Here is a 20,123-nt window from a genome sequence, read left to right on the forward strand (position 1 = left end):
GGTTACGTCACCCCTATCCTTTCCATAAACCCCGAAAACCCCTCCCAATGGGTCAACCCAAACAAAACCTGTGCATACCATTCGGTCATGGGGGGCATACCATTGATGAGTGTCGCTCTCTAAATAATAAGATCCAAGCTTTAATTGACAACAAGATCATTGTGGCAAATGAGCCTACTCCGAATGTCCGTAACAACCCTCTACCAGACCACAAGGGTGGAGGTGTTCACATGATTGAGATAGAAGACGATTGGGACCACAAAGGGTCAATTGGATTGATCGCTGAAGGTGACGAGCCAAAGAAACCAACAGTCACCCATAACCCGATTGTGGTCCAGATGTAACCTTCTAGAGATGCCGAAGTGAACATGTCCATAACACTTGAGTTCGAAGCACCTTTTGCTGCAAAGACGCCAGGGCCTATTGAGGTCTAGTTTGGGTCCCCAAAGGCACTTGTACCATTTGAGGTTGTTGTATTACCTCCCAAAGCAAGGGTGCCCATTCCGGTGGCCATGACAGCCGTAACACCATTCCACCCAAAGGCCCGTGGGATTATATAGCCGAGGCGAGAAGGAAAGGGAAAACCAAATCTAGAGAACCGTAATTACAGCACAGGGTATGACAAGAACCGGCAGGGTTTATACTCCAAAACATCTAGCTGAGTCCAGTAAGTCAGGCCTTTGGATGACCAACCGTCACTGAAACTGGGCCTGATGATCTCTGGAGAAAGATACAAGCCAAAGAGTATTCAGTCATTGATCAGTTGAACAAACTGCCAGCCCAGATCTCTATCTTGGCTCTGCTGCAAAGCTCTGACGCACATAAGAATGCCTTATTGAAGGTTCTGAGCGAGGGATATGTGCCCAAAAACATAACTAGAGGATAAATGGAAAACATGGTAGGGCAAGTATTAGAGAGTCACAAAATTACTTTCCACGAAGATGAGCTGCCACCTGAAGGGCTAAGCCACAACAAGGCATTGCATATCACTGTTCAGTGCAAAGATTATTTCATCACCAGAATCCTGATTGACGAAGGGTCCAGCCTCAATATTGTCCATTGGTGACTCTGAGAACATTGGGAAAGATCCTGCATGAGATCAATGATGGATCCATCACTGTCAACACTTTCGATGGATCCCAAAGGTCCACTATTGGCGAAATCAGTTTGTATCTGCAAATGGGACCGACCTGGTTTGACGTTGATTTTCAAGTGATAGACATCCCAGCATCTTACAACTTTCTATTGGGACGGCCCTGGATCCATGCCGTTGGGGCTGTAGCATCAACCCTACATCAAGCAGTGAAATTTGAGTGGAATCACCAAGAGGTAATTATTCAAGGCAATGGTAGCAATCCCATATACAGTCACCAGACCATCCCAGCAATCGGAGGAAGAAGGAAGATAGGCGGAGAAACCTACCATCACATTGAGCGAGTCAACGCCGTGGACAAAGATAAATGGTGGGATAACAAAATTGAAAGTATATTGAATTGGTGTGGATACGAACCTGGCTAGGTACTTGGCAAGAATCTCCAAGGAATCGCTAAGCCTATCAAGTTGAAGAAACACGGTACCACTTTCGGTTTGGGTTATGAATACACTTGGGAGGAGTTCAACCACTGGTCGCCACCATGGCGCAGTCCCTACTACCTGCTGGAGCATCTGATACCTCGCTTAGAGCAGACCTTCCAGCCAGCCGATGTCATATATGGGTCGAAAGAAGAGGAAGCACTGGCAGCGATGAGGAATTTATTTTTGGAAGATGATAATATGGACTATTGTATTATTATCGAGGAGGAGGGGGAGGAAGGCCCTTCTATACAAGCTGTGAGCCGAGGAGCACGCGTCAACAATTGGTCCATCAGAACCACCAGGGCCCGGAAAGCTTCAGGGTAGCAAGGCTGAACAAAGCACCATGCATTATCTTTATTTTTCGCTAGTTGACTTTCTTTCAGCATTTTTAATATTGAAATAAGAACTCCAATGTTCAAAACAATTATGAAATTTATCAAAGCATTTCAGTTTCTTATAAATATTGCTCTTATTACTTTTTATCGTTTAGTTTATTTACACAACATTACTATTACTTATCTTGATGAACCGACGATTGTGACTGTCACACCTCCTTTTTTTACCTACACCCTCCGGAAAGGGAGTATAAGGGAGTTTTTTACAATTTAAGTGACAATCGAAACATGATTATTTATTTAGATTTAGAGTCGCCACTTGGGAGATTTATGGTGTCCCGAGTCGCCGGTTCAAATCCAGAATCGAGGAAAAGGTTGACTCTATATTACAGTTCGCGAATCAGAAATCCGGGTAAGGAATTCTGTTAACCCGGGAGAAGGTGTTAGGCATTCCCGAGTTCTGTGGTTCTAGCACGGTCGCTCAACTGTTACTATTGGCATAATTATCCGATTTTAAAACATTTTGAACCTATGTGCAATTTTAACTTTATAACCGCTTTTATTCATTTTAAGGAAGATTTCAATGTCATCTAAAATATATTTCAAACCACGTCACATAAATGCACCCGCGGCTCTCGACATATTTTATATAACATTGTTGAGATTTGGATTTGGGTCATATAAATGCACTCCCGAGTTTAGGAAGGTAAACTATTAAAATAACGCACCTAAAGTAACTCCGCATTTTAACTTTCCGAGGGCCATAAATAATTCGCTAAATGGTGCACCTCGATTTCTAAGGATTAAAATATTAAACAAGCGAGGGCCTTGCATTCTAAATTTCAATTTTAAAGGGAATTAACTAAATTAAACTGCATGAAGAATTTATAATTACTAATGCGAAAGTTTCAAACTCAATGCCAATGATTCGTGCGGTAACAGTTCGTGGCAACAAATTGAGCTCATTAAAAGAGCTCATATGGGTTACGGATCCATTGTCCAACTAATTATCTCAACAAGCAGGAAAGCATAAATAGGCTCAAACATGAAGCCCCGAAACTAAAATGTACCCAATTGAGGAAACTTGGCACAACTGGGCCAATACTATAGCCCAATTCGATGCTTTAAGCACTAGTCGCTACAGGAAGACCACATTATAGTAAAAATTTAGAATTTGGGCAACCAACTATTAACAATTCATGCAGGCGATTTCATCGTTTTAAACCATCCATTCGAGTTTCCAGCAGAAGAAAGCAATTTCAAAGTTTCAAATAGGCTCCATTCACCTGCTAAGTTCTAATCTCATACTAACATAATTAAACAAACCATGTGATTTAGGCTGGATATAGGAAAAACTAAATGTAAAGAAGTGATCCAAATCTGAAAATTCCATGAGTTAAGTTCAGGCTCCACTTAAGATTTTAATAAACTCCAAGATGCTCATGTGTGTGAAAAGGCAGGATTGCATAAGAAAGCTGAAACATCAGCTATTCTATACTGCTAACATGAGGTCATATTTCAGCCTTTATTGGGCAAAGCTGGCAATCAGAAATCTACACCAAACAAACCATTGATTAGCTGAACTATCGCAGATTCAACACCTACAACTTGACTGGAAATATTCCGATTCAAGCTCATGTAAACCAAAGAAGCTAAGCTCATAACTCATCCACCAGTACAAACTAGATTCAAAAGGCAAGGATAGAGATGAGCAAACAAGGCAACGAAGTCCATTATTAACTACATAGTTTGATGAGAAACATAAGAGGACAACACTTAATAAAACCAACATGTTCCAGATTTCAATTACGTCCTATCCGTTGATAGATATAATAATCAGAATCTTTCTAAAAAAAGACTAAGTGTTACATGCTGTACATATGATTGAAAGAAAGAGAAATGAAGCTCAATAGCAAATAGCCTCAAATTTCATCAACCTTTCTAGATCCACACTTCAAATTACACTCAAATGACATCCATAGTGCTGAAAAATACCTGGAAATGAAAGGGGAGACAAGAGAAATGCAGAAATTAGTAGGCAAGAAACAACAGGACAGCAACGAAACAGTGTTTGAAATCAGTCAAAATCCAGGAATTCGAATTGAAATAGCAGACCAGATAGTGCTCCACACAAAACCAGCTCAAGCCCCACTTTCGAAACCCCACAATCAAATCATCTTCAACCCAAATGCAGAATTAAAGTTTTCAAAAAAATTCAAACTAATGAAGAGGGTCAGAATTTCAGATCACTCAGAATTTTAATCAATTTCCCATAAAGGAATGCAAAGAATCAGTGTGTTTCCAAAATTCCGGTTGTTTCAGCTTTGCAGAATTTCCCTTCTCTAACCCTTTTTTTTGCTCTCCCTTGAATATCAAGATAGAGTGCCTTTATAGGCCAGGCATTTTTGGCAGCCCTAATGATTCAATTTTGCACCTAAAACCTTTTCCATTTCTCATTCTAGCTTAGATACCCCTATCTTAATTATTAGAGTTTCAAAACAGCCCCTCAACCTTGCTTCCTAGAAGCTTCCCAAGTAGTTACAAATGATTCTCCTTACCCAAACTCCCTACATTACCCGTTAAGTTCATATTATTTACCCTCTGACAATTATCCCAACAAACTTCTATGCTTCAACTAATGGGCCCGTCTGTATGTAATGCAGTACCCAAGCCAAACAAAGACCAACACACAACGAGTTTGGAAGAAGAAGAAAACAACCACAATCTGACTCAATGCAATTAAACAAACCTAATAGGCCAATTCAAACTAAACCACAGAATTGTAACAAAAATTAAGTAGAGGAATTTAGAAATGACCAATGTATAACCATACAGATTCAAAAGCCTATCATACAACCACATTTGAATAAGAAAATAAAGAGAGAAGAAGAATACCGGAGAGGACCAGTACGGACAACGCAATCAAAAGAAAAGAAAGAATATGAAACGCCTAACCACAGCAGATGAGAACAAAGGCAAAGCTACTGGCCAACTCAAACTGCTCTTCAAGGGTGAGAAACTCATCTTAACGAACTCCTTCAATCAAGAGTGCCCTGTCAAGGCGAGCTTCGAACCCTGACGAACAAAGACTTCAACTCGACTCCAGTTTTGAAATCAAATTTAGCCTTAGATCCCAGACTCGGCAAAATCTAGGTTCATTTGGACAAATAATCTGGAGTTTTGGGTTTGGAGGGACGTAGTGGTTGTGGGGTGCAAATTTGAGTGGATTTGGGTAGTTTAAGGTTCAAGTGCCCGACCTTCGATCTCAGATTCAAAGAGTTTAAGGGTGATTTGAGGGGAACGGGTCATGGATTTGGCATGAGGAGAGGGCGGTGATTCTATGATGTGATTTTGAGGCGGGTAGGGATGGTGCAAGGCTGCGGCGCCACCGGCGATGATGGTGAGCTTTTAGGGCGGTGTATTAGGGTTCAGCTGAAGAGAGGATGAGGAGAAGATGAACAGGGTGGGGATGTGAACTGAACTGTCTTATGTTTATTCGGATAGTTATAAGTGAAAAGGGAAAAGCCATCTCAACCGTTGGATAAACCAAGATGAAGGGCCAAGATCTGTTAAAGCCATATTGAACTCAAAACTACGTCGTTCTAGTCCTATACTGCGTCGTTCCTAGGGTCTTGGGGCTGAAGGCTTTGGGCCGGGTATGGGAATTGGGGAAGAAACATTTGGGCCTGTGTTTGGAGATTAAATTCAGCCCAAATCAGAATTCCTCCTCTTGTCTTCTTTTCTAATTCTTTTTCTAATTCCTTTTAATTCTTTTTAAACTAAATTAAAATAAAAACAAACCTAGATTAATCGCTAGTCAAATTAAATTACCTAACTCTAAATAACAATTACCACAACTAATTAAATACCAAATTAAAGAAAAACTACCAAAATTCGAAACTAAAAATAAAAAATGCAAAAATAAGTTATTTTTGTGATTTTCCATTTTTATAAAACGCTAAATTACTAATTAACTCAAGAATGCAAAATTAGATCCTAAATGCAAATGCAGTGTATTTTTGTATTTTCATGAATTAAATAAAATAAACTTGCACAGACAAATGCAAACAATAACAAAAAATGTTACGAAAATCTACGAAATTGCAAATAATGGAAAAAAATTATTTTTCTTGTATCTATGGGAATAATTCATATAGGAAAAAAATCACGTGCTCACAGCTGCCCCTCTTTGCCTGAAAACACGATGATTTTTTGTGTAAAGATAAAGTGAGCGGATACGAGCGATTTTTGCCCATTTGAATACTCTGTGGGAAGTATTTTTGAAATGTTTGACCGCACCCTGCTTCCGAGGTTGCCTACATATCCTTGGCTATAAAGGAATTAGGTCAGTGTAGTTCGGGAAGTTTTGGTAGCTGGGACTACCATGAAGCTGTGATTTCACTGTTGTTGTTGCTGCTGCTGCTGCTACTTGCTGAACCCCCTTATTACACCAAGATAAAATGAAAAGAAGCTAGACTAGACTATGATCTATGCATTACAAAATCCTATCTATATCTTCAGACTTGCTCTTGTGGTTCTTGTTGCCTTGTTGACTGGTATTCTCCTGGTGGAATCCCCTTGTTGCCGCCTTGAATTGTAATCTGAGATGTTTCCCTTTCTCTAGGTGGACGCCTGATTGCTAAAACTTGAATGTATTCCCTTGTTCTCAAGGTGGGCTCCTGATTGCTGAACTTGAAATGTATTCCCTTATTTTTCAGGTGTGCACCTGATTATTGAACTTTGAACAATGTATTCCCTAGTTCTCCAAGTGGGCGCCTGATTACTGAACTTGAAAAATGTATTCCCTTGTTCTCCAGGTGGGCGCCGGATTTCCACAAAATAGACAAAAACGAAGAAACATCTACCCGAATTTGACATATTACCAAATATCAGTAAGAACTTGAAAACTGAAACTTGAACTATATTCCCTTGTTCTCCAGGAGGGCGCCTGATTGCTGAACTTGCAGTGTATTCCTTTGTTCTCCAGGTGGGGCCTGATTGCTGAACTTGAAAATGTATTCCCTTATTCTCCAGGTGGGTGCTTGATTTCCACAAAATAAACAAAACAAAGAAAACTTCTACCCGAGTTTGACATATTACCAAATATCACTAAGAACTTGAAACCTGAAACTTGGACTATACTCCCTTGTTCTCCATGTGGGTGCCTGATTACTGAACTTGAAATGTATTCCCTTGTTCTCCAGGTGGGCGCCTGATTGCTGAACTTGAAATGTATTCCCTTGTTCTTCAGGTGGGCGCCTGATTACCAAAACTTGAAATGTATTCCCATGTTCTCCAGGTGGGCGCCTGATTGCTGAACTTGAAAAATGTATTCCCTTGTTCTCCAGTTGGGCACCTAATTTCCACAAAATAAACAAAACAAAGAAACATTTGCCCCGGTTTGATGCTGGGCGCATTGAATCATGTTACCAACTATCTCTATGAAATTGAAAGCTAAATCTAATTATCAAGAAAGGTCCTGAAAACTCCTTGTTAAATGACGACTTTAAAAATCTAAATAATCTTCTAAAAGGTGTTACTCCTGCTACATATTGTTATCTAAGAAAGTCTTAAACTACATCCCATTATCCAGGAGGGTCCTGACAACGAAAAATTAAATCCCATTATCCAGGAGGGTCCTGAAACCTTAAAACTAAATCCCATTATCCAGGCGGGTCCTGAACACCTAAAACTAAATCCCATTATCCAGGAGGGTCCTGAACACCTAAAACTAAATTCCATTATCCAGGAGGGTCCTGAAATCTAAAATCAAATCTCATCTTAAGGGTGAAAATTTCAGAGCTAAATTCAACTTCCTAACGGTGAAACATATGCTAAATCTTAGCATCTAAGGGAGGTATTAAACTAAGTCCCATTATTTAGGAGGGTCCTTAAAATTTCAAATTGAATCTTATCCTAAGTATGAAAACTTCAAAGCCAAACTTATATTTCCTCAAGGTAGAGCCTAGATAGATCTTGTTACTCATGAACGTTTTGAATTTTAACTAAGTCCCATTGTACAAGAGGGTCCTGAGAATTTTAAGATTAAATCCCATTATCCAGGAGGGCCCTGAAATTTTAAAATTAAATCCCATTATCCAGGAGGGTCCTGAAAATTTAAAACTAAATCCCATTATCTAGGACTGTCCTGAAAACTTAAAAGCTAAATCCCATTATGCAGGAGGGTCCTAAGAATTTTAAATTAAATCCCATTATCTATAAGGGTCCTGAAAATTTTAAATTAAATCCCATTATCCAGAAAGGTCGTGAGAATTTAAAACTAAATCCCATTATCCAGGAGCGTCCTAAAAACTTAAAAACTAAATCCCATTATCCATGAGGGTCCTGAGAATTTAAAAACTAAATCCCATTATCCAGGAGCGTCCTAAAAACTTAAAAACTAAATCCCATTATCCATGAGGGTCCTGAGAATTTAAAAACTAAATCCCATTATCCAGGAGGGTCCTGAAAACTTAAAAACTAAATCCCATTATCCAGGAGGGTCCTGAGAATTTTAAATTAAATCCCATTATCCAGGAGGGTCCGGAGAACTTTTAAAATTAAATCCCACTATTCAGGCGGGACCTGAGAGTTTACCGTCAAACCTGTTTGGTGTTCGCTTTTCTTTGCGGAGGATTTTCACGAAACAAACGAAACTTTCTGCCCCTGTTCCAATCAAAGAAAAATCTTGTCAGTTTTAAAATGTGGTGGTTAGTTGACGTCATTCTTTGTTGAAGACCTCTCCGCTGCCATGCTTTGTTTTGATTGGCTTCCTCTATACTGGCCAAGAACCGCTTGACTTCCCGGCTGACTTTCAAACCCCCATGACTTTGGATGACCTGAGTGTTCTAAACCCGAACCGTTGTTTCACACCTCTGACCCCTTTAACTGAACCTCTGCATCTCCCATGAAATTACTACATCATTCTGCCGATAGAACTTCTGCTGGCACTTTATCCCACTTTACATCATTCTATATTTGGTATGCTCTGGTCGCACTGTGCTTCACAATTTTGAAGCTGTTAGTGAGCTTTGAAATTCCTTCTTATTTGCTTAAACAGAACTGACATCGGGAACATCTTGGAGAAATAAACCCAAATGAAATGAAATGCAATGACTTTCAGAGTTAAGGATAAGAAAATTCAAAACTAGTAGACTATCTGAAGAGGAAAAAGAAAAGATACTTATCTGAGTGGAGCAGCTGGCACCAATGATCATGACATGCATTTCGGATTAATCGGCCCAATCTGTCCGACCAATCAACTTTCAGTTGCCATACTTTGCTACCCCGGAGTTTCCATAACCTGATTTCTTCCCCAAAACCTTGACCTTGTTCGGCCTGCGGTGCCCTAAAGGTTTTTTCCAACAAGCCTTTCTCATTTGTTCATCTCTCAACTCACTTTTGCCTTACGGTGCCCGTGAGGGTTTTCACCAATAAGACTCTCTCATTTTTAATTTCTCTCTGCTCCCGTCTCCTTATAATGCCCGTGAGGGTTTTCACCAATAACTCTCTCATTTTCAATATTTTCTGCTTGTTCCAGAGTGTTGCCCTTGATATGAATCACCTCCACTTGCTTAACTTGGCATCTCTCGAAGACGGATCGGAAGGTCTTTCTTTGGACAGTAACGTAGGCTTTTGGATAGGGTTAGAAATAAGGGATATCAAAGGCTCAAAACAATTCGAATGGGTTCAAAATTACAACTTTCGGAATCAAATTTCTGACAACAACCACAATTTCTGCCCCAGTTTCTTGTTTAGGGACTTTTGGATTTTTATTTCGATGAGACCGAACCGTGAGGCTGCCTACTTATCCTTAAAAGGAATCAAGTCGAACGTAGTTCATGTCATAAGTATTACTTTATTGTTGTGATTTTCTCTTTCCTCTTTCTTTTCTTTCTCTTTTTATTTTTCTTTTCTTTTCTTTTTTTTCTTTCTCTTTTCTCTTCTTCCTTTACTTATCTTTCACGCTGGTGTTTCTGATGTTTGCTACTGATCCCGAAAGAGGGGTATGAAAGAAAATAAATAAGGCTCAAAGGGGGTAACAAAGGATAAAATGTTTAGATAGCAGAACAAAATGCCTTCGTCATTCCAAATCTTCAAAAACATGCCAAGTACAAACAAATATAAATTAACCAAAGAAAATCATACATAGTATCTCTTGACCGCATCGGAATTGATGGCCATTTCTACACACTTGCCTTCTATATCTGTAAAATACAAAGCGCCATTTGACAACACTCTAGTTACGATAAACAGCCCCTGCCAGTTTGGAGCGAACTTGCCTTTGGCCTCAGCCTGATGTGGAAGGATACGTCTTAACACTTGCTGACATGCTTCAAACTTCTGTGGACGCACCTTCTTATTATATGCTCTTGCCATTCTTTGTTGATACAATTGGCCATGACACACTGCTGCCAATCTTTTCTCGTCGATCAAACTGAATTGTTCCAAGCGGGTTTTGACCCATTTATCATCATCGGTCTCAGCCTCCGCGACAATTCGAAGGGATGAAATTTCCACTTCTGCGGGTATCATTGCTTCGGTGCCATACACCAACAAATAAGGAGTCGCCCCTACTGAAGTACGGATAGTAGTGCGATAACCCAGCAATGCAAAAGGTAATTTCTCATGCCATTGCCTGGAACCTTCCACCATTTTCCGAAGTATCTTCTTTATGTTTTTGTTGGCCGCCTCAATTGCTCTGTTTGCCTTAGGGCGGTACGGGGTAGAATTTCGATGTGTAATCTTGAACTGCTGACATACCTCTTTCATCAGATCACTATTGAGATTATCCCCATTGTCTGTAATGATCACCTTTGGTATCCCAAACCGGTAAATGATATTTGAGTGCACAAAATCAACCACTGCCTTGTTGGTTACAGACTTGAATGTTTTAGCCTCTACCCACTTGGTGAAATAGTCTATGGCTACCAGAATGAACCTGTGCCCGTTTGATGCTGATGGCTCAATTGGCCCAATGACATCTATGCCCCATGCAACAAAAGGCCACGGTACAGACATTGTGTGTAATTCTGATGGTGGAGAATGAATCAAATCTCCGTGCATTTGGCATTGATGACATTTACGCATGAAACTGATACAATCTCGCTCCATAGTGAGCCAATAATAACCTGCTCGGAGAATCTTCTTTGCCAACAAATACCCACTCATATGCGGTCCACAGACTCCAGAATGTACTTCGGTCATAATATTTGTAGCCTGCCTAGCATCTATGCATCTCAGCAGCCCAAAATCTGAAGTCCTTTTGTACAGAACCCCTCCGCTAAAGAAAAAACCACTTGCCAAACGCCTAATTGTTATCTTTTGATCACCTGTGGCTTGTACTGGATACACCCCCATCCTGATGTATTCCTTGATATCATGAAACCAAGGCTCCCCATCGAGCTCTTCTTCTACCACATTATAATAAGCATGCTGATCGTGGATCTGAATTTGCAAAGTATCCATATACGCCTTATCAGGATGGTGCAACATTGACGCCAGAGTAGCCAAGATGAAGTCTAAATACTATATTCAGGCCCTATCTTGATGTGTTCGTGATTGTATTCATTGATGACATTCTAGTATATTCTCGTTCGGAGGCGGAACATGCGGGCCACTTGCGGATAGTATTACAGACACTTCAGGATCGTAAGTTATATGTTAAGCTCTCGAAATGTGAATTCTGGCTGAACTCAGTAGCATTCCTTGGCCATGTGATATCTGATGAGGGTGTTAGTGTCGACACTCAGAAGATCGATGCAGTAAAGAATTGGCCGAGACCTACAACACCATCAGAAGTCCTCAGCTTCCTAGGGCTAGCAGGATATTATAGGCGGTTTGTAGAAGGATTTTCCTCTATATCATCACCATTGACTAAGTTAACACAAAAAGCTACCAAATTCCAGTGGTCTGACACTTGTGAACATAGTTTTCAGGAGCTCAAGAATCGATTGACATCTGCACCAGTGCTCACTCTTCCTGAAGGAATAGAAGGTTATGTGGTATATTGTGAGGCAGCATCAACGACCTCATTGTGAATCCCTAGAATATGCCTGAACTCTATTGATTGGAATCGTTGACAAAGATCCTGCAAGCACTGTCGATACGGTATGAGTTTTAATCTCGTGTTTCCCATTCTTCCTGAATCTGGTGCACTAGAAGGTCCGAGTCACCCAAGACCAAGACTTTCCAAACACCCATATCCATAGCCATCCTCAAACACAGAATGCATGCCTCGTACTCAGCCATGTTGTTAGTACAGTAGAAACGAAGCTTAGCCGTAACTGGGTAGTGATGCCCTGTTTCAGAAACAAGTACCACTCCTATCCCAACAGCTTTCATGTTAGCCGCCCCATTAAAGAAAAGTTTCCATCCTGGCTTTGCAATCTGTTCCAATTCATCAATGTGCATTACCTCTTCATCAGGGAAATAAGTCTTCAAACGTTCGTATTCTTCATCCATAGGATTCTCAGCCAAATGGTCATCCAATGCTTGTGCTTTCATCGCAGTCCGGGTCATGTAGACAATGTCAAATTCTGTGAGCAAAATCTGCCACTTTGCGAGCCTCCCTATAGGCATAGGCTTCTGAAAGATATACTTTAACGGATCCAAACGAGAGATGAGGTAAGTAGTGTAAGATGACAAATAGTGCTTCAACTTCTGTGCCACCCAAGTGAGGGCGCAACACATGCTCTCAAGATGAGTGTACTTAACCTCGTAAGATGTGAACTTCTTGCTGAGATAATAGATGGCCTACTCCTTCCTGCCGGTAACGTCATGCTGACCCAACACACAACCAAATGAATTGTCCAAGACGGTCAAATACATAATCAAAGGTCTCCCTAGTTCTGGCGGGACCAACACAGGTGGGTTTGACAAGTACCCCTATATCTTATCAAATGCTTCCTAACATTCATCTGTCCATTTGACCACAACATATTTCTTTAACAATTTGAAGATAGGCTCACAAGTTGTCGTGAGCTGAGTAATAAACCTGCTGATGTAATTCAATCTCCCTAACAGACTCATTACCTCAGTTTTGTTCTTTGGGGTTGGCAATTCCTGGATAGCTTTGATCTTTGACGGGTCTAATTCAATACATCGTCGGCTAACTAGGAATCCCAACAACTTTCCAGACGGAACACCGAACGCGCATTTCGTAGGATTGAGCTTGAGATTGTACTTGCGAAGCCTTTGGAAGAACTTTCTCAGATCTCTGACATGGTCAGACTGCTTTCTAGACTTTACAATCACATCATCCACATAAACTTAGATCTCCCTGTGTATCATGTCGTGGAATATGGTCGTCATTACCCTTATGTAGGTTGCCCCAATATTTTTCAAACCAAATGGCATGACCCGATAGTAGTACGTTCCCCATGGCGTGATGAATGCCGTCTTTTCTGCATCTTCCTTATCCATTAAGATCTGGTGGTAGCCCGCATAACAATCCACAAAAGAACCAATCTCATGGTTGGCACAATTATCGATTAATATATGGATGTTCGGCAATGGGAAGTTATCCTTAGGGCTTGCCTTGTTGAGATCTCGATAATCAACACACACCTTGGTCTTGCCATCCTTCTTCAGCACAGGCACAATATTGGCTAACTAGGTGGGATATAGGGTGACCCGAATGACTTTGGCCTCAAACTGTTTGGTGACCTCTTCCTTAATCTTCACACTCATATCAGTTTTGAATTTCCTCAGCTTCTGCTTGACATGAGGAAATATCGGGTCGGTGGGCAATTTGTGAACCACAAAGTTAGTGCTTAGACCTGGCATGTCGTCGTAGGACCATGCAAAACATCTTTATACTCGAACAGTGCTTTAATTATCTCCTCTCTGAGTTGTGGTTCAAGATGGACACTTATTTTAGTTTCCCGAACATTATCTTGGTCCCCTAAATTGATTGCTTCCGTATCCTCAAGTTAGGCTTGGGTTTTTCTTCAAAATGGCTTAAATCTTTACTAATCTCTTCAAAGGCTTCATCCTCATCATATTGCGATTCACCATCACACTCTATTTCTTGAATTACTATTTCAGAATTAGATTGGATTTTAAGACTAGGTCAGAGATTCCTCATGCATTCCATATCATTGAAGCCAACATAAAAAGAACTGTACAAGGAAGAAAAGAAAAACAAAAATAAAACCATCAGGGAGGAAGAAGAAGGAAAATTGCATTTCATTGAAATTAAAGATAACAAGGTTTATACATTCAAATGGACGGAATATAGAATCTGAATTACAACCCTGGAATAATCCAGATAAACTAAAAGAAAACCAAAGCAAACTACCAAAACTCCCTCCGAGTAGGAAGAGGAGTAGCTTCCCAATTGTTAATCTTTGCACTAGGCCCCACAAATTGCACATCCGCTTTACTCGAACCCTCTCCATCTTCCAACACATTCACATCGGCGAATAACCTCTCAAATTTTTCAATCAGATCTCCATCCATATCAACCACTGAACTGGGAACCGTCGTTACTAGGCGCTTTCTGGTACCTGGCCTGACAAATGATCTAGAAAGACGCGAGACCAGTTTTGGTAGGGCCCATGCCCTCTGTTTCATTTTTCTGGCTCTTCTTACGTCTGCGACTATGGTCTTGAATCCCAAACCAAACGTATCCAAGTTTTTAGGAAGAGAAACCGTACCTTGTAGAGATGCACCCAAACCCTTGCCCGGTATAAAACTGTTTTTCAACATTTCAATGGCTACCATGACTGATGCAACAGCTACCCTTGGAGTTGGAACGCATTTCCCTTCTGGAATTTTCTCTACTGATACTGTGTCAAAAACCTGATAAACCCATGGCCCCTTGTCGTCTTCAAACTATATAAACGGAACAATGGCATCACTAGGAATACACAAATTATCTTCGCCATGCACAACAATTTCCTGTCTATCCCATTCAAACTTGACCATTTGATGCAGAGTATACGGGACCGCTTTGGCAACATGAATCCAGGGTTGACCTAAAAACAGATTGTAAGAAACAGCCACATCGAGCACCTAGAATTCCATAGTAAATTCAACTGGCCCTATTGTAAGCTCAAGCACTATGTCTCCAACTGAATCTTTCCCTTCACAGTCAAATCCCCGAACACAAATACTGTTCTTGTGAATTCTTTCATCATCCAACTTCAACTTGTTCAGAGTGGTGAGAGGGCAAATGTTCGTGCTGGAACCATTGTCAACTAGTACCCAAGTAACCACAGAATCTTCGTATTTCACCATCAGATAGAGGGCTCTATTGTGCTCAGTACCCTCCACGGGCAACTCATCATCAGAAAAAGTGACTCTGTTTACCTCAAATATCTTGTTAGCTATCTTCTCCAAGTGGTTTACTGAGATTTTGTCAGGAACGTGGGCCTCATTCAAGATCTTCATCAAAGCCCGACGGTGCTTGTCTGAATGGATCAACAATGACAATAATAAAATCTGAGCCGGTGTTTTCCTTAATTGCTCCACAATGGAATAGTCCTGCACTTTTATCTTTCTCAAGAACTCCTCTGCTTCTTCCTCGGTCACATCTTTCTTCGCCAATACTGGGTTATCTTTGGAGGTCTTAGCTTTTCTCAACTCCTCGGGGGCAAAGCATCTCCCCGATCGAGTCAAACTATGGGTCTCACAAACTTCTTCTTTAACCTCTTTCCCCTTGTAGGTCACTATCACTCGTTCATAATTCCATGGGACCGCCCTGATGTTGATTATTGGTAATTGAGTTACCAGCTTGATGATGACAGGGTCTATGCAGGCACCTTCCACAATTACAACAGGCTTGTTCGCCACTCCCGGCACAACCACTTTCGCTCTTTCATGTTTCACTGAGACGTCACTTGAGGATCCCTTCTTGACCACCACAGATGGTTCACTATTTGCCATATTCAACTTGATCGCAGACTTCTCACTTGTTGCCTTTTCGAACGGCCTGACATCACTGGACCGAATCATCATGATAGTTTGTGAATGCTTCTTAGGCTCCCCTTCCTTATGCACTATCTTAATCATATTCGTCTCTTGATGAGCTGGCAATGAGTTCTAGTTGATATTAGGTGCCTCTGGAGCTTGGACCTTAATCCGATTAGTATCAATGAGCTCTTGAATAGCTGTTTTCAATTGCCAGCACTTCTCTGTGTCATTCCCCGAGGCACCAGAACAATATTCGCAACTCATGGAGTAATCAAGATTCCTCGGGGGGATTTGGCAATTTTTGTTCAATCGGACTCCGCATACCCAATTGCCTCAACCTGCAGAGCAAACTGGTATAAGATTCTCCCAATGGAGTAAAAGTCTTCTTCTTCTACAACCTCTCATTGTTGGTGGCCTGATTGGGCCGAAAACCTGTTCCAGGGTGAATTCGGTAGGCTCTTGGGGATGGATGGGCATTTTGTGGAGCTGGGTATATATTTTGTGGGACTGGCGGACGCCATTGTGCGTGCGCGAGAGGTTGAGTGTATGTTTGTGCGTGATGGACAGAAAAATGGGGATCTGGCATTGGGTAGTAGTTTTGTGGTGGGCTATATGGAGTGTGTTGGTATGTTTGGTGATAGGGTCGAAGCTGGTTGTAGTAATGTGAAGGGCTCCTGGATCCGACCCAAGCTCCTGACTCGACTGTCGCAACATCCTCTTTCTTTTTTTCCAAGTACACCTCCAGTACCGCTTTGGATGGCCTGGGTAGTTGCTTTAATTGTTGAGTAGCTCATGATTTTATTAGACTTGAGTCCCTCTTCTACCATGCCTCCCATTTTTACAACCTCATTAAAGGACTTGCCCACTGCTGACACCAAATGACCAAAATAAGTGGGCTCCAAGGCCTGCAAGAAATAATCAACCATCTCGCTTTCTTTCATCCGAGGGTCAACCCTCGCTGCTTTCTCCCTCCAACGGAATCCATATTCCCTGAAACTCTCACCAGGCTTTTTCTCAATCTTCATCAATGACAGACGGTCTGGGATAATTTCAAGATGTACTGAAAATGACAGGCGAAGGCTTGGGGCAAATCGTCCCATGTGTACCACCTATTGTGATCTTGTCTGGTATACCATTCCAATGCTGATCCGCTCAGACTTTCGCTGAAATATGCCATCAATAATTCATCTCTTCTGCCCGCCCCTCTCATCTTGCTGCAAAATCCTCTTAAGTGTGCTACTGGGTCACCATGCCTATCGTACAGATCAAACTTGGGCATCTTGAACCCTGGTGATAACTGAACATCTAGGAATAGACATAAATCCTTATATGCCACGCTTACTTGACCTCCCAAACCCCTCATATCTCTGAACAATTGTTCTAAGCTCTTGACCTTTCTGATCATCTCCTCATGTTCTAGATTTTTGGGTGGCTTCTCGGTCTCTGCCGGGAGATCAAGATGGGGGGTGTAAGAATATGGTTCCGGAACTTTGAAGGTGGTTTCAGGGGGATAATACTAGTTGTCGTGGGTCTGGAATAGAGGTTCACTAGAAGATCGGTGTAATGCAGCAGGTGAAGGTGCCACAAAAAATGGGAGTGACTGGTGGGGGAGGGTACGAGACTTGTTTGGGTGGTGGAGCTTGAGAAGTATGGGAAGTGGTACCATAGCACTGTTGGTAGAGGGGAAAGGCTGGAGATATGTTCATAATGGGAGGCTCCTGAGGTTGGGCTGATGGTGGGATATAAGCAGGGTTGGCGGGATAAACTGGTGGTGGATGACCCTTTGCCCAGGCCTGGTATATTTCAGCCATTTGCTGCTTTAACTTATACATCTCTTCTTTCATCGTATTAACATCCAATTCTTCCACCTCTTTTGACGGATCAACAATACTCGTCTCCGATTCTTGGTTGGCCATGTTCAGCTTGTATTTCGATCGGGTGTTGTAGGAGTGAGTTGCCAGAATGCCAATCAACTAACCACCTGTCTAGACTCGGTATATCAACAACAACCTTGTTAGTTATTAGGGCTTTAACAAATTGGTAACCGCACATTTTGGGGAATGAATGCACCTAAGTAGTTAACCGCTTCTATTATGCATTTGACCGGCTGCTTGCGTCATCCCGACTTTTTTCTTTATTTCTATTTACAATTTCTCTTTTCTCCCTTTTCTCTCTTTTCATTCTGGCCTTTGCTTTTCTTTGTTTTTATCCTCTTATTTCCCTCTTGTTTTGCCATTGTTTCTTTCTCTTGGTTTTCTTATTTTTCCCTCTTTTCTTTTCTTTTTCTCTCTTGTTTTTCCTCTTTTTTTTTCTTTTTCTTCTCTTTTGGTTATGGTCGAATTCTATGGAGATTGCCTACGTATCATGACCCCGCATGAATCAAACCGAGCGTAGTTCTGGGAGATAAGTGTGAAAATAAATAATAAAACATTTTTTGGGATTTTCAATTTTCATAAAAAGCAAATGCTTTGATTACAAAGGCTCAAAACTAATAGACTCCAAAATAAACTAACGGACTTTAATGCAAGGACGAAATATAGACTCCGAATATAGACTATCATAGTCCTATAAAAGAAAATATAGACTCGAAAACAACTGGCAGACTCCAGCAGAAAGAAAATACAGACTCAAGACAACTGACAGACTCTAACGAAGAAGGAAATACATACTCAAATGAAAAATCATGAATACATTAAAGCTCCTAGTACCCGTGGGACATTATTCGCTCTCGCCGCGGGCTATATGCAAGATCCCTTTGAAGTCTATCCAAGTCACTCATTATCTGTTTAACAAATGTCTTTACTGCCGCGAAGAAAGTGGTGCGAGTCATATCCTCACAGGCTTGGCACTTCACAACAATGTAATGGGCTATGGTTCTAATTCTTTCTCTTATGACTCCTTTTTCTTGCAACAAACGCCCGATCTGCTGGGCCCTAGCTTCCAAAGTTTGTTCGGCCACATAATTCTACTCTTGAAGTTGTTACAAATCTATTTCTAATTGTGCCAATACTGTATAACAATGTTCCCTTTCAACCTTGAAATCTTTTGCCTGTTTGGTCATTTTGTTTTCCATGGCGATGACCCTTTTCTTTAATCTTGCGACCTCATCGTCATACTTTTCTTTCAACTGCTTAACCAGGCATGCTCATTCATCCGCGTTTTTAGCCAATTGCTTTTGAATCCTGGTTAGTTCACTTTCTGCTTTGTTCAAATCAAAATTATAGTCACTCACTTTCTGCCTCAGGCTACCTATAAGTTTTTCATCTTTGGCACTTCGGGCGGGGTTTTCTGCTGCTACTTTCATTTTCTGAATTTGGGCTCGGAGGGCCTCGTTTTCTTTGGCTAGCTTTTTCTTTTCACCTTTGTCCGCTGCATCTTGTAAGCTATTCTCGAATTGAAGTTCTTTGACTTGTTTCTCCAACTTTCCTATTGTGGCCCTGTACTCATTCTCCTTGGCCAACCAAGCCCACTGTTCTTGCGACGCCTCAACGAATTCCTGAATGTGAGGCCTTTTGGATGGTCTTTCTGGTTCGGCCCTTGTAGTGTTCTTCTTTTTATACCAGGCAAGATAGGCGGGTGAGACTTCGCCTCTAGATAGGCCACGCACTCGAGTGTTCACCGTCAAATACTGGCATTCGTTCCAAATAGAACGAACTGTTTCTTCATGAAATTGGCCATCGGAACTAACCTCGACCACATAAACACTAAGATCTTCATCTGGGTGCATCACCTGACACCTTCCCAACTGTCTCATCACCCGGTAAGGAGCATAGGGCTGAATATCTTGCAGACCCATTAGGAGGAAGTAAGGACCAGTGGCGGGCATATACACAATTTCTTCAACAGGAAGCCAACCTAGTGTCCATTCTATTTGTCCCGCAATGATGGAACGAAGTCGGGATACCCAATCTCCAAACCCCTCCGGCAGCTTGAACCCTGAAATCCTTGTGTCAAACTCTTCAATGCAACTTTTCTCTATGGATCCGTAACTCATATACTGAGGGCGATGACACAGGTGCTCGATCATCCACATCTGTAATAGCAAATTGTATCCCTCGAAGAAATCCGCCCCAGCGTTACAATCTATGAGAGCTCGGTATATATCAGACACTATCATAGGGGAAAGAGTGCTCTTGGCGTTGGTAATCAGGACCTTGACGACTCCAGCCACCCGCAAATCGATATTCTCATCTTTTCGGGGAAACACCACAAGGCCTAGGAAAGCTACCATGAAGGCGAAACGCCTATGCTCATCCCATTTTGTTCGGTTCCCTTTGCTACAAACCCTGCTTTCTG

General features: G+C 41.4%; 1 protein-coding gene across 1 annotated transcript; it reads right to left on the bottom strand.

The window, feature by feature from the left end:
- Positions 1 to 961: 961 nt before the first annotated feature.
- LOC138876876 (uncharacterized) lies at positions 962 to 10,445 on the bottom strand. Its single transcript, XM_070155955.1, has 2 exons — positions 10,109 to 10,445; positions 962 to 1,089 (listed from the first exon to the last, which is right to left on the bottom strand). Exons 1-2 carry the CDS (start codon positions 10,443 to 10,445, stop codon positions 962 to 964), a joined length of 465 nt encoding a protein of 154 aa, XP_070012056.1.
- Positions 10,446 to 20,123: the final 9,678 nt, after the last annotated feature.

Source organism: Nicotiana sylvestris, chromosome 1, assembly GCF_000393655.2.
Source record: "Nicotiana sylvestris chromosome 1, ASM39365v2, whole genome shotgun sequence".
Lineage (NCBI taxonomy): Eukaryota > Viridiplantae > Streptophyta > Magnoliopsida > Solanales > Solanaceae > Nicotiana > Nicotiana sylvestris.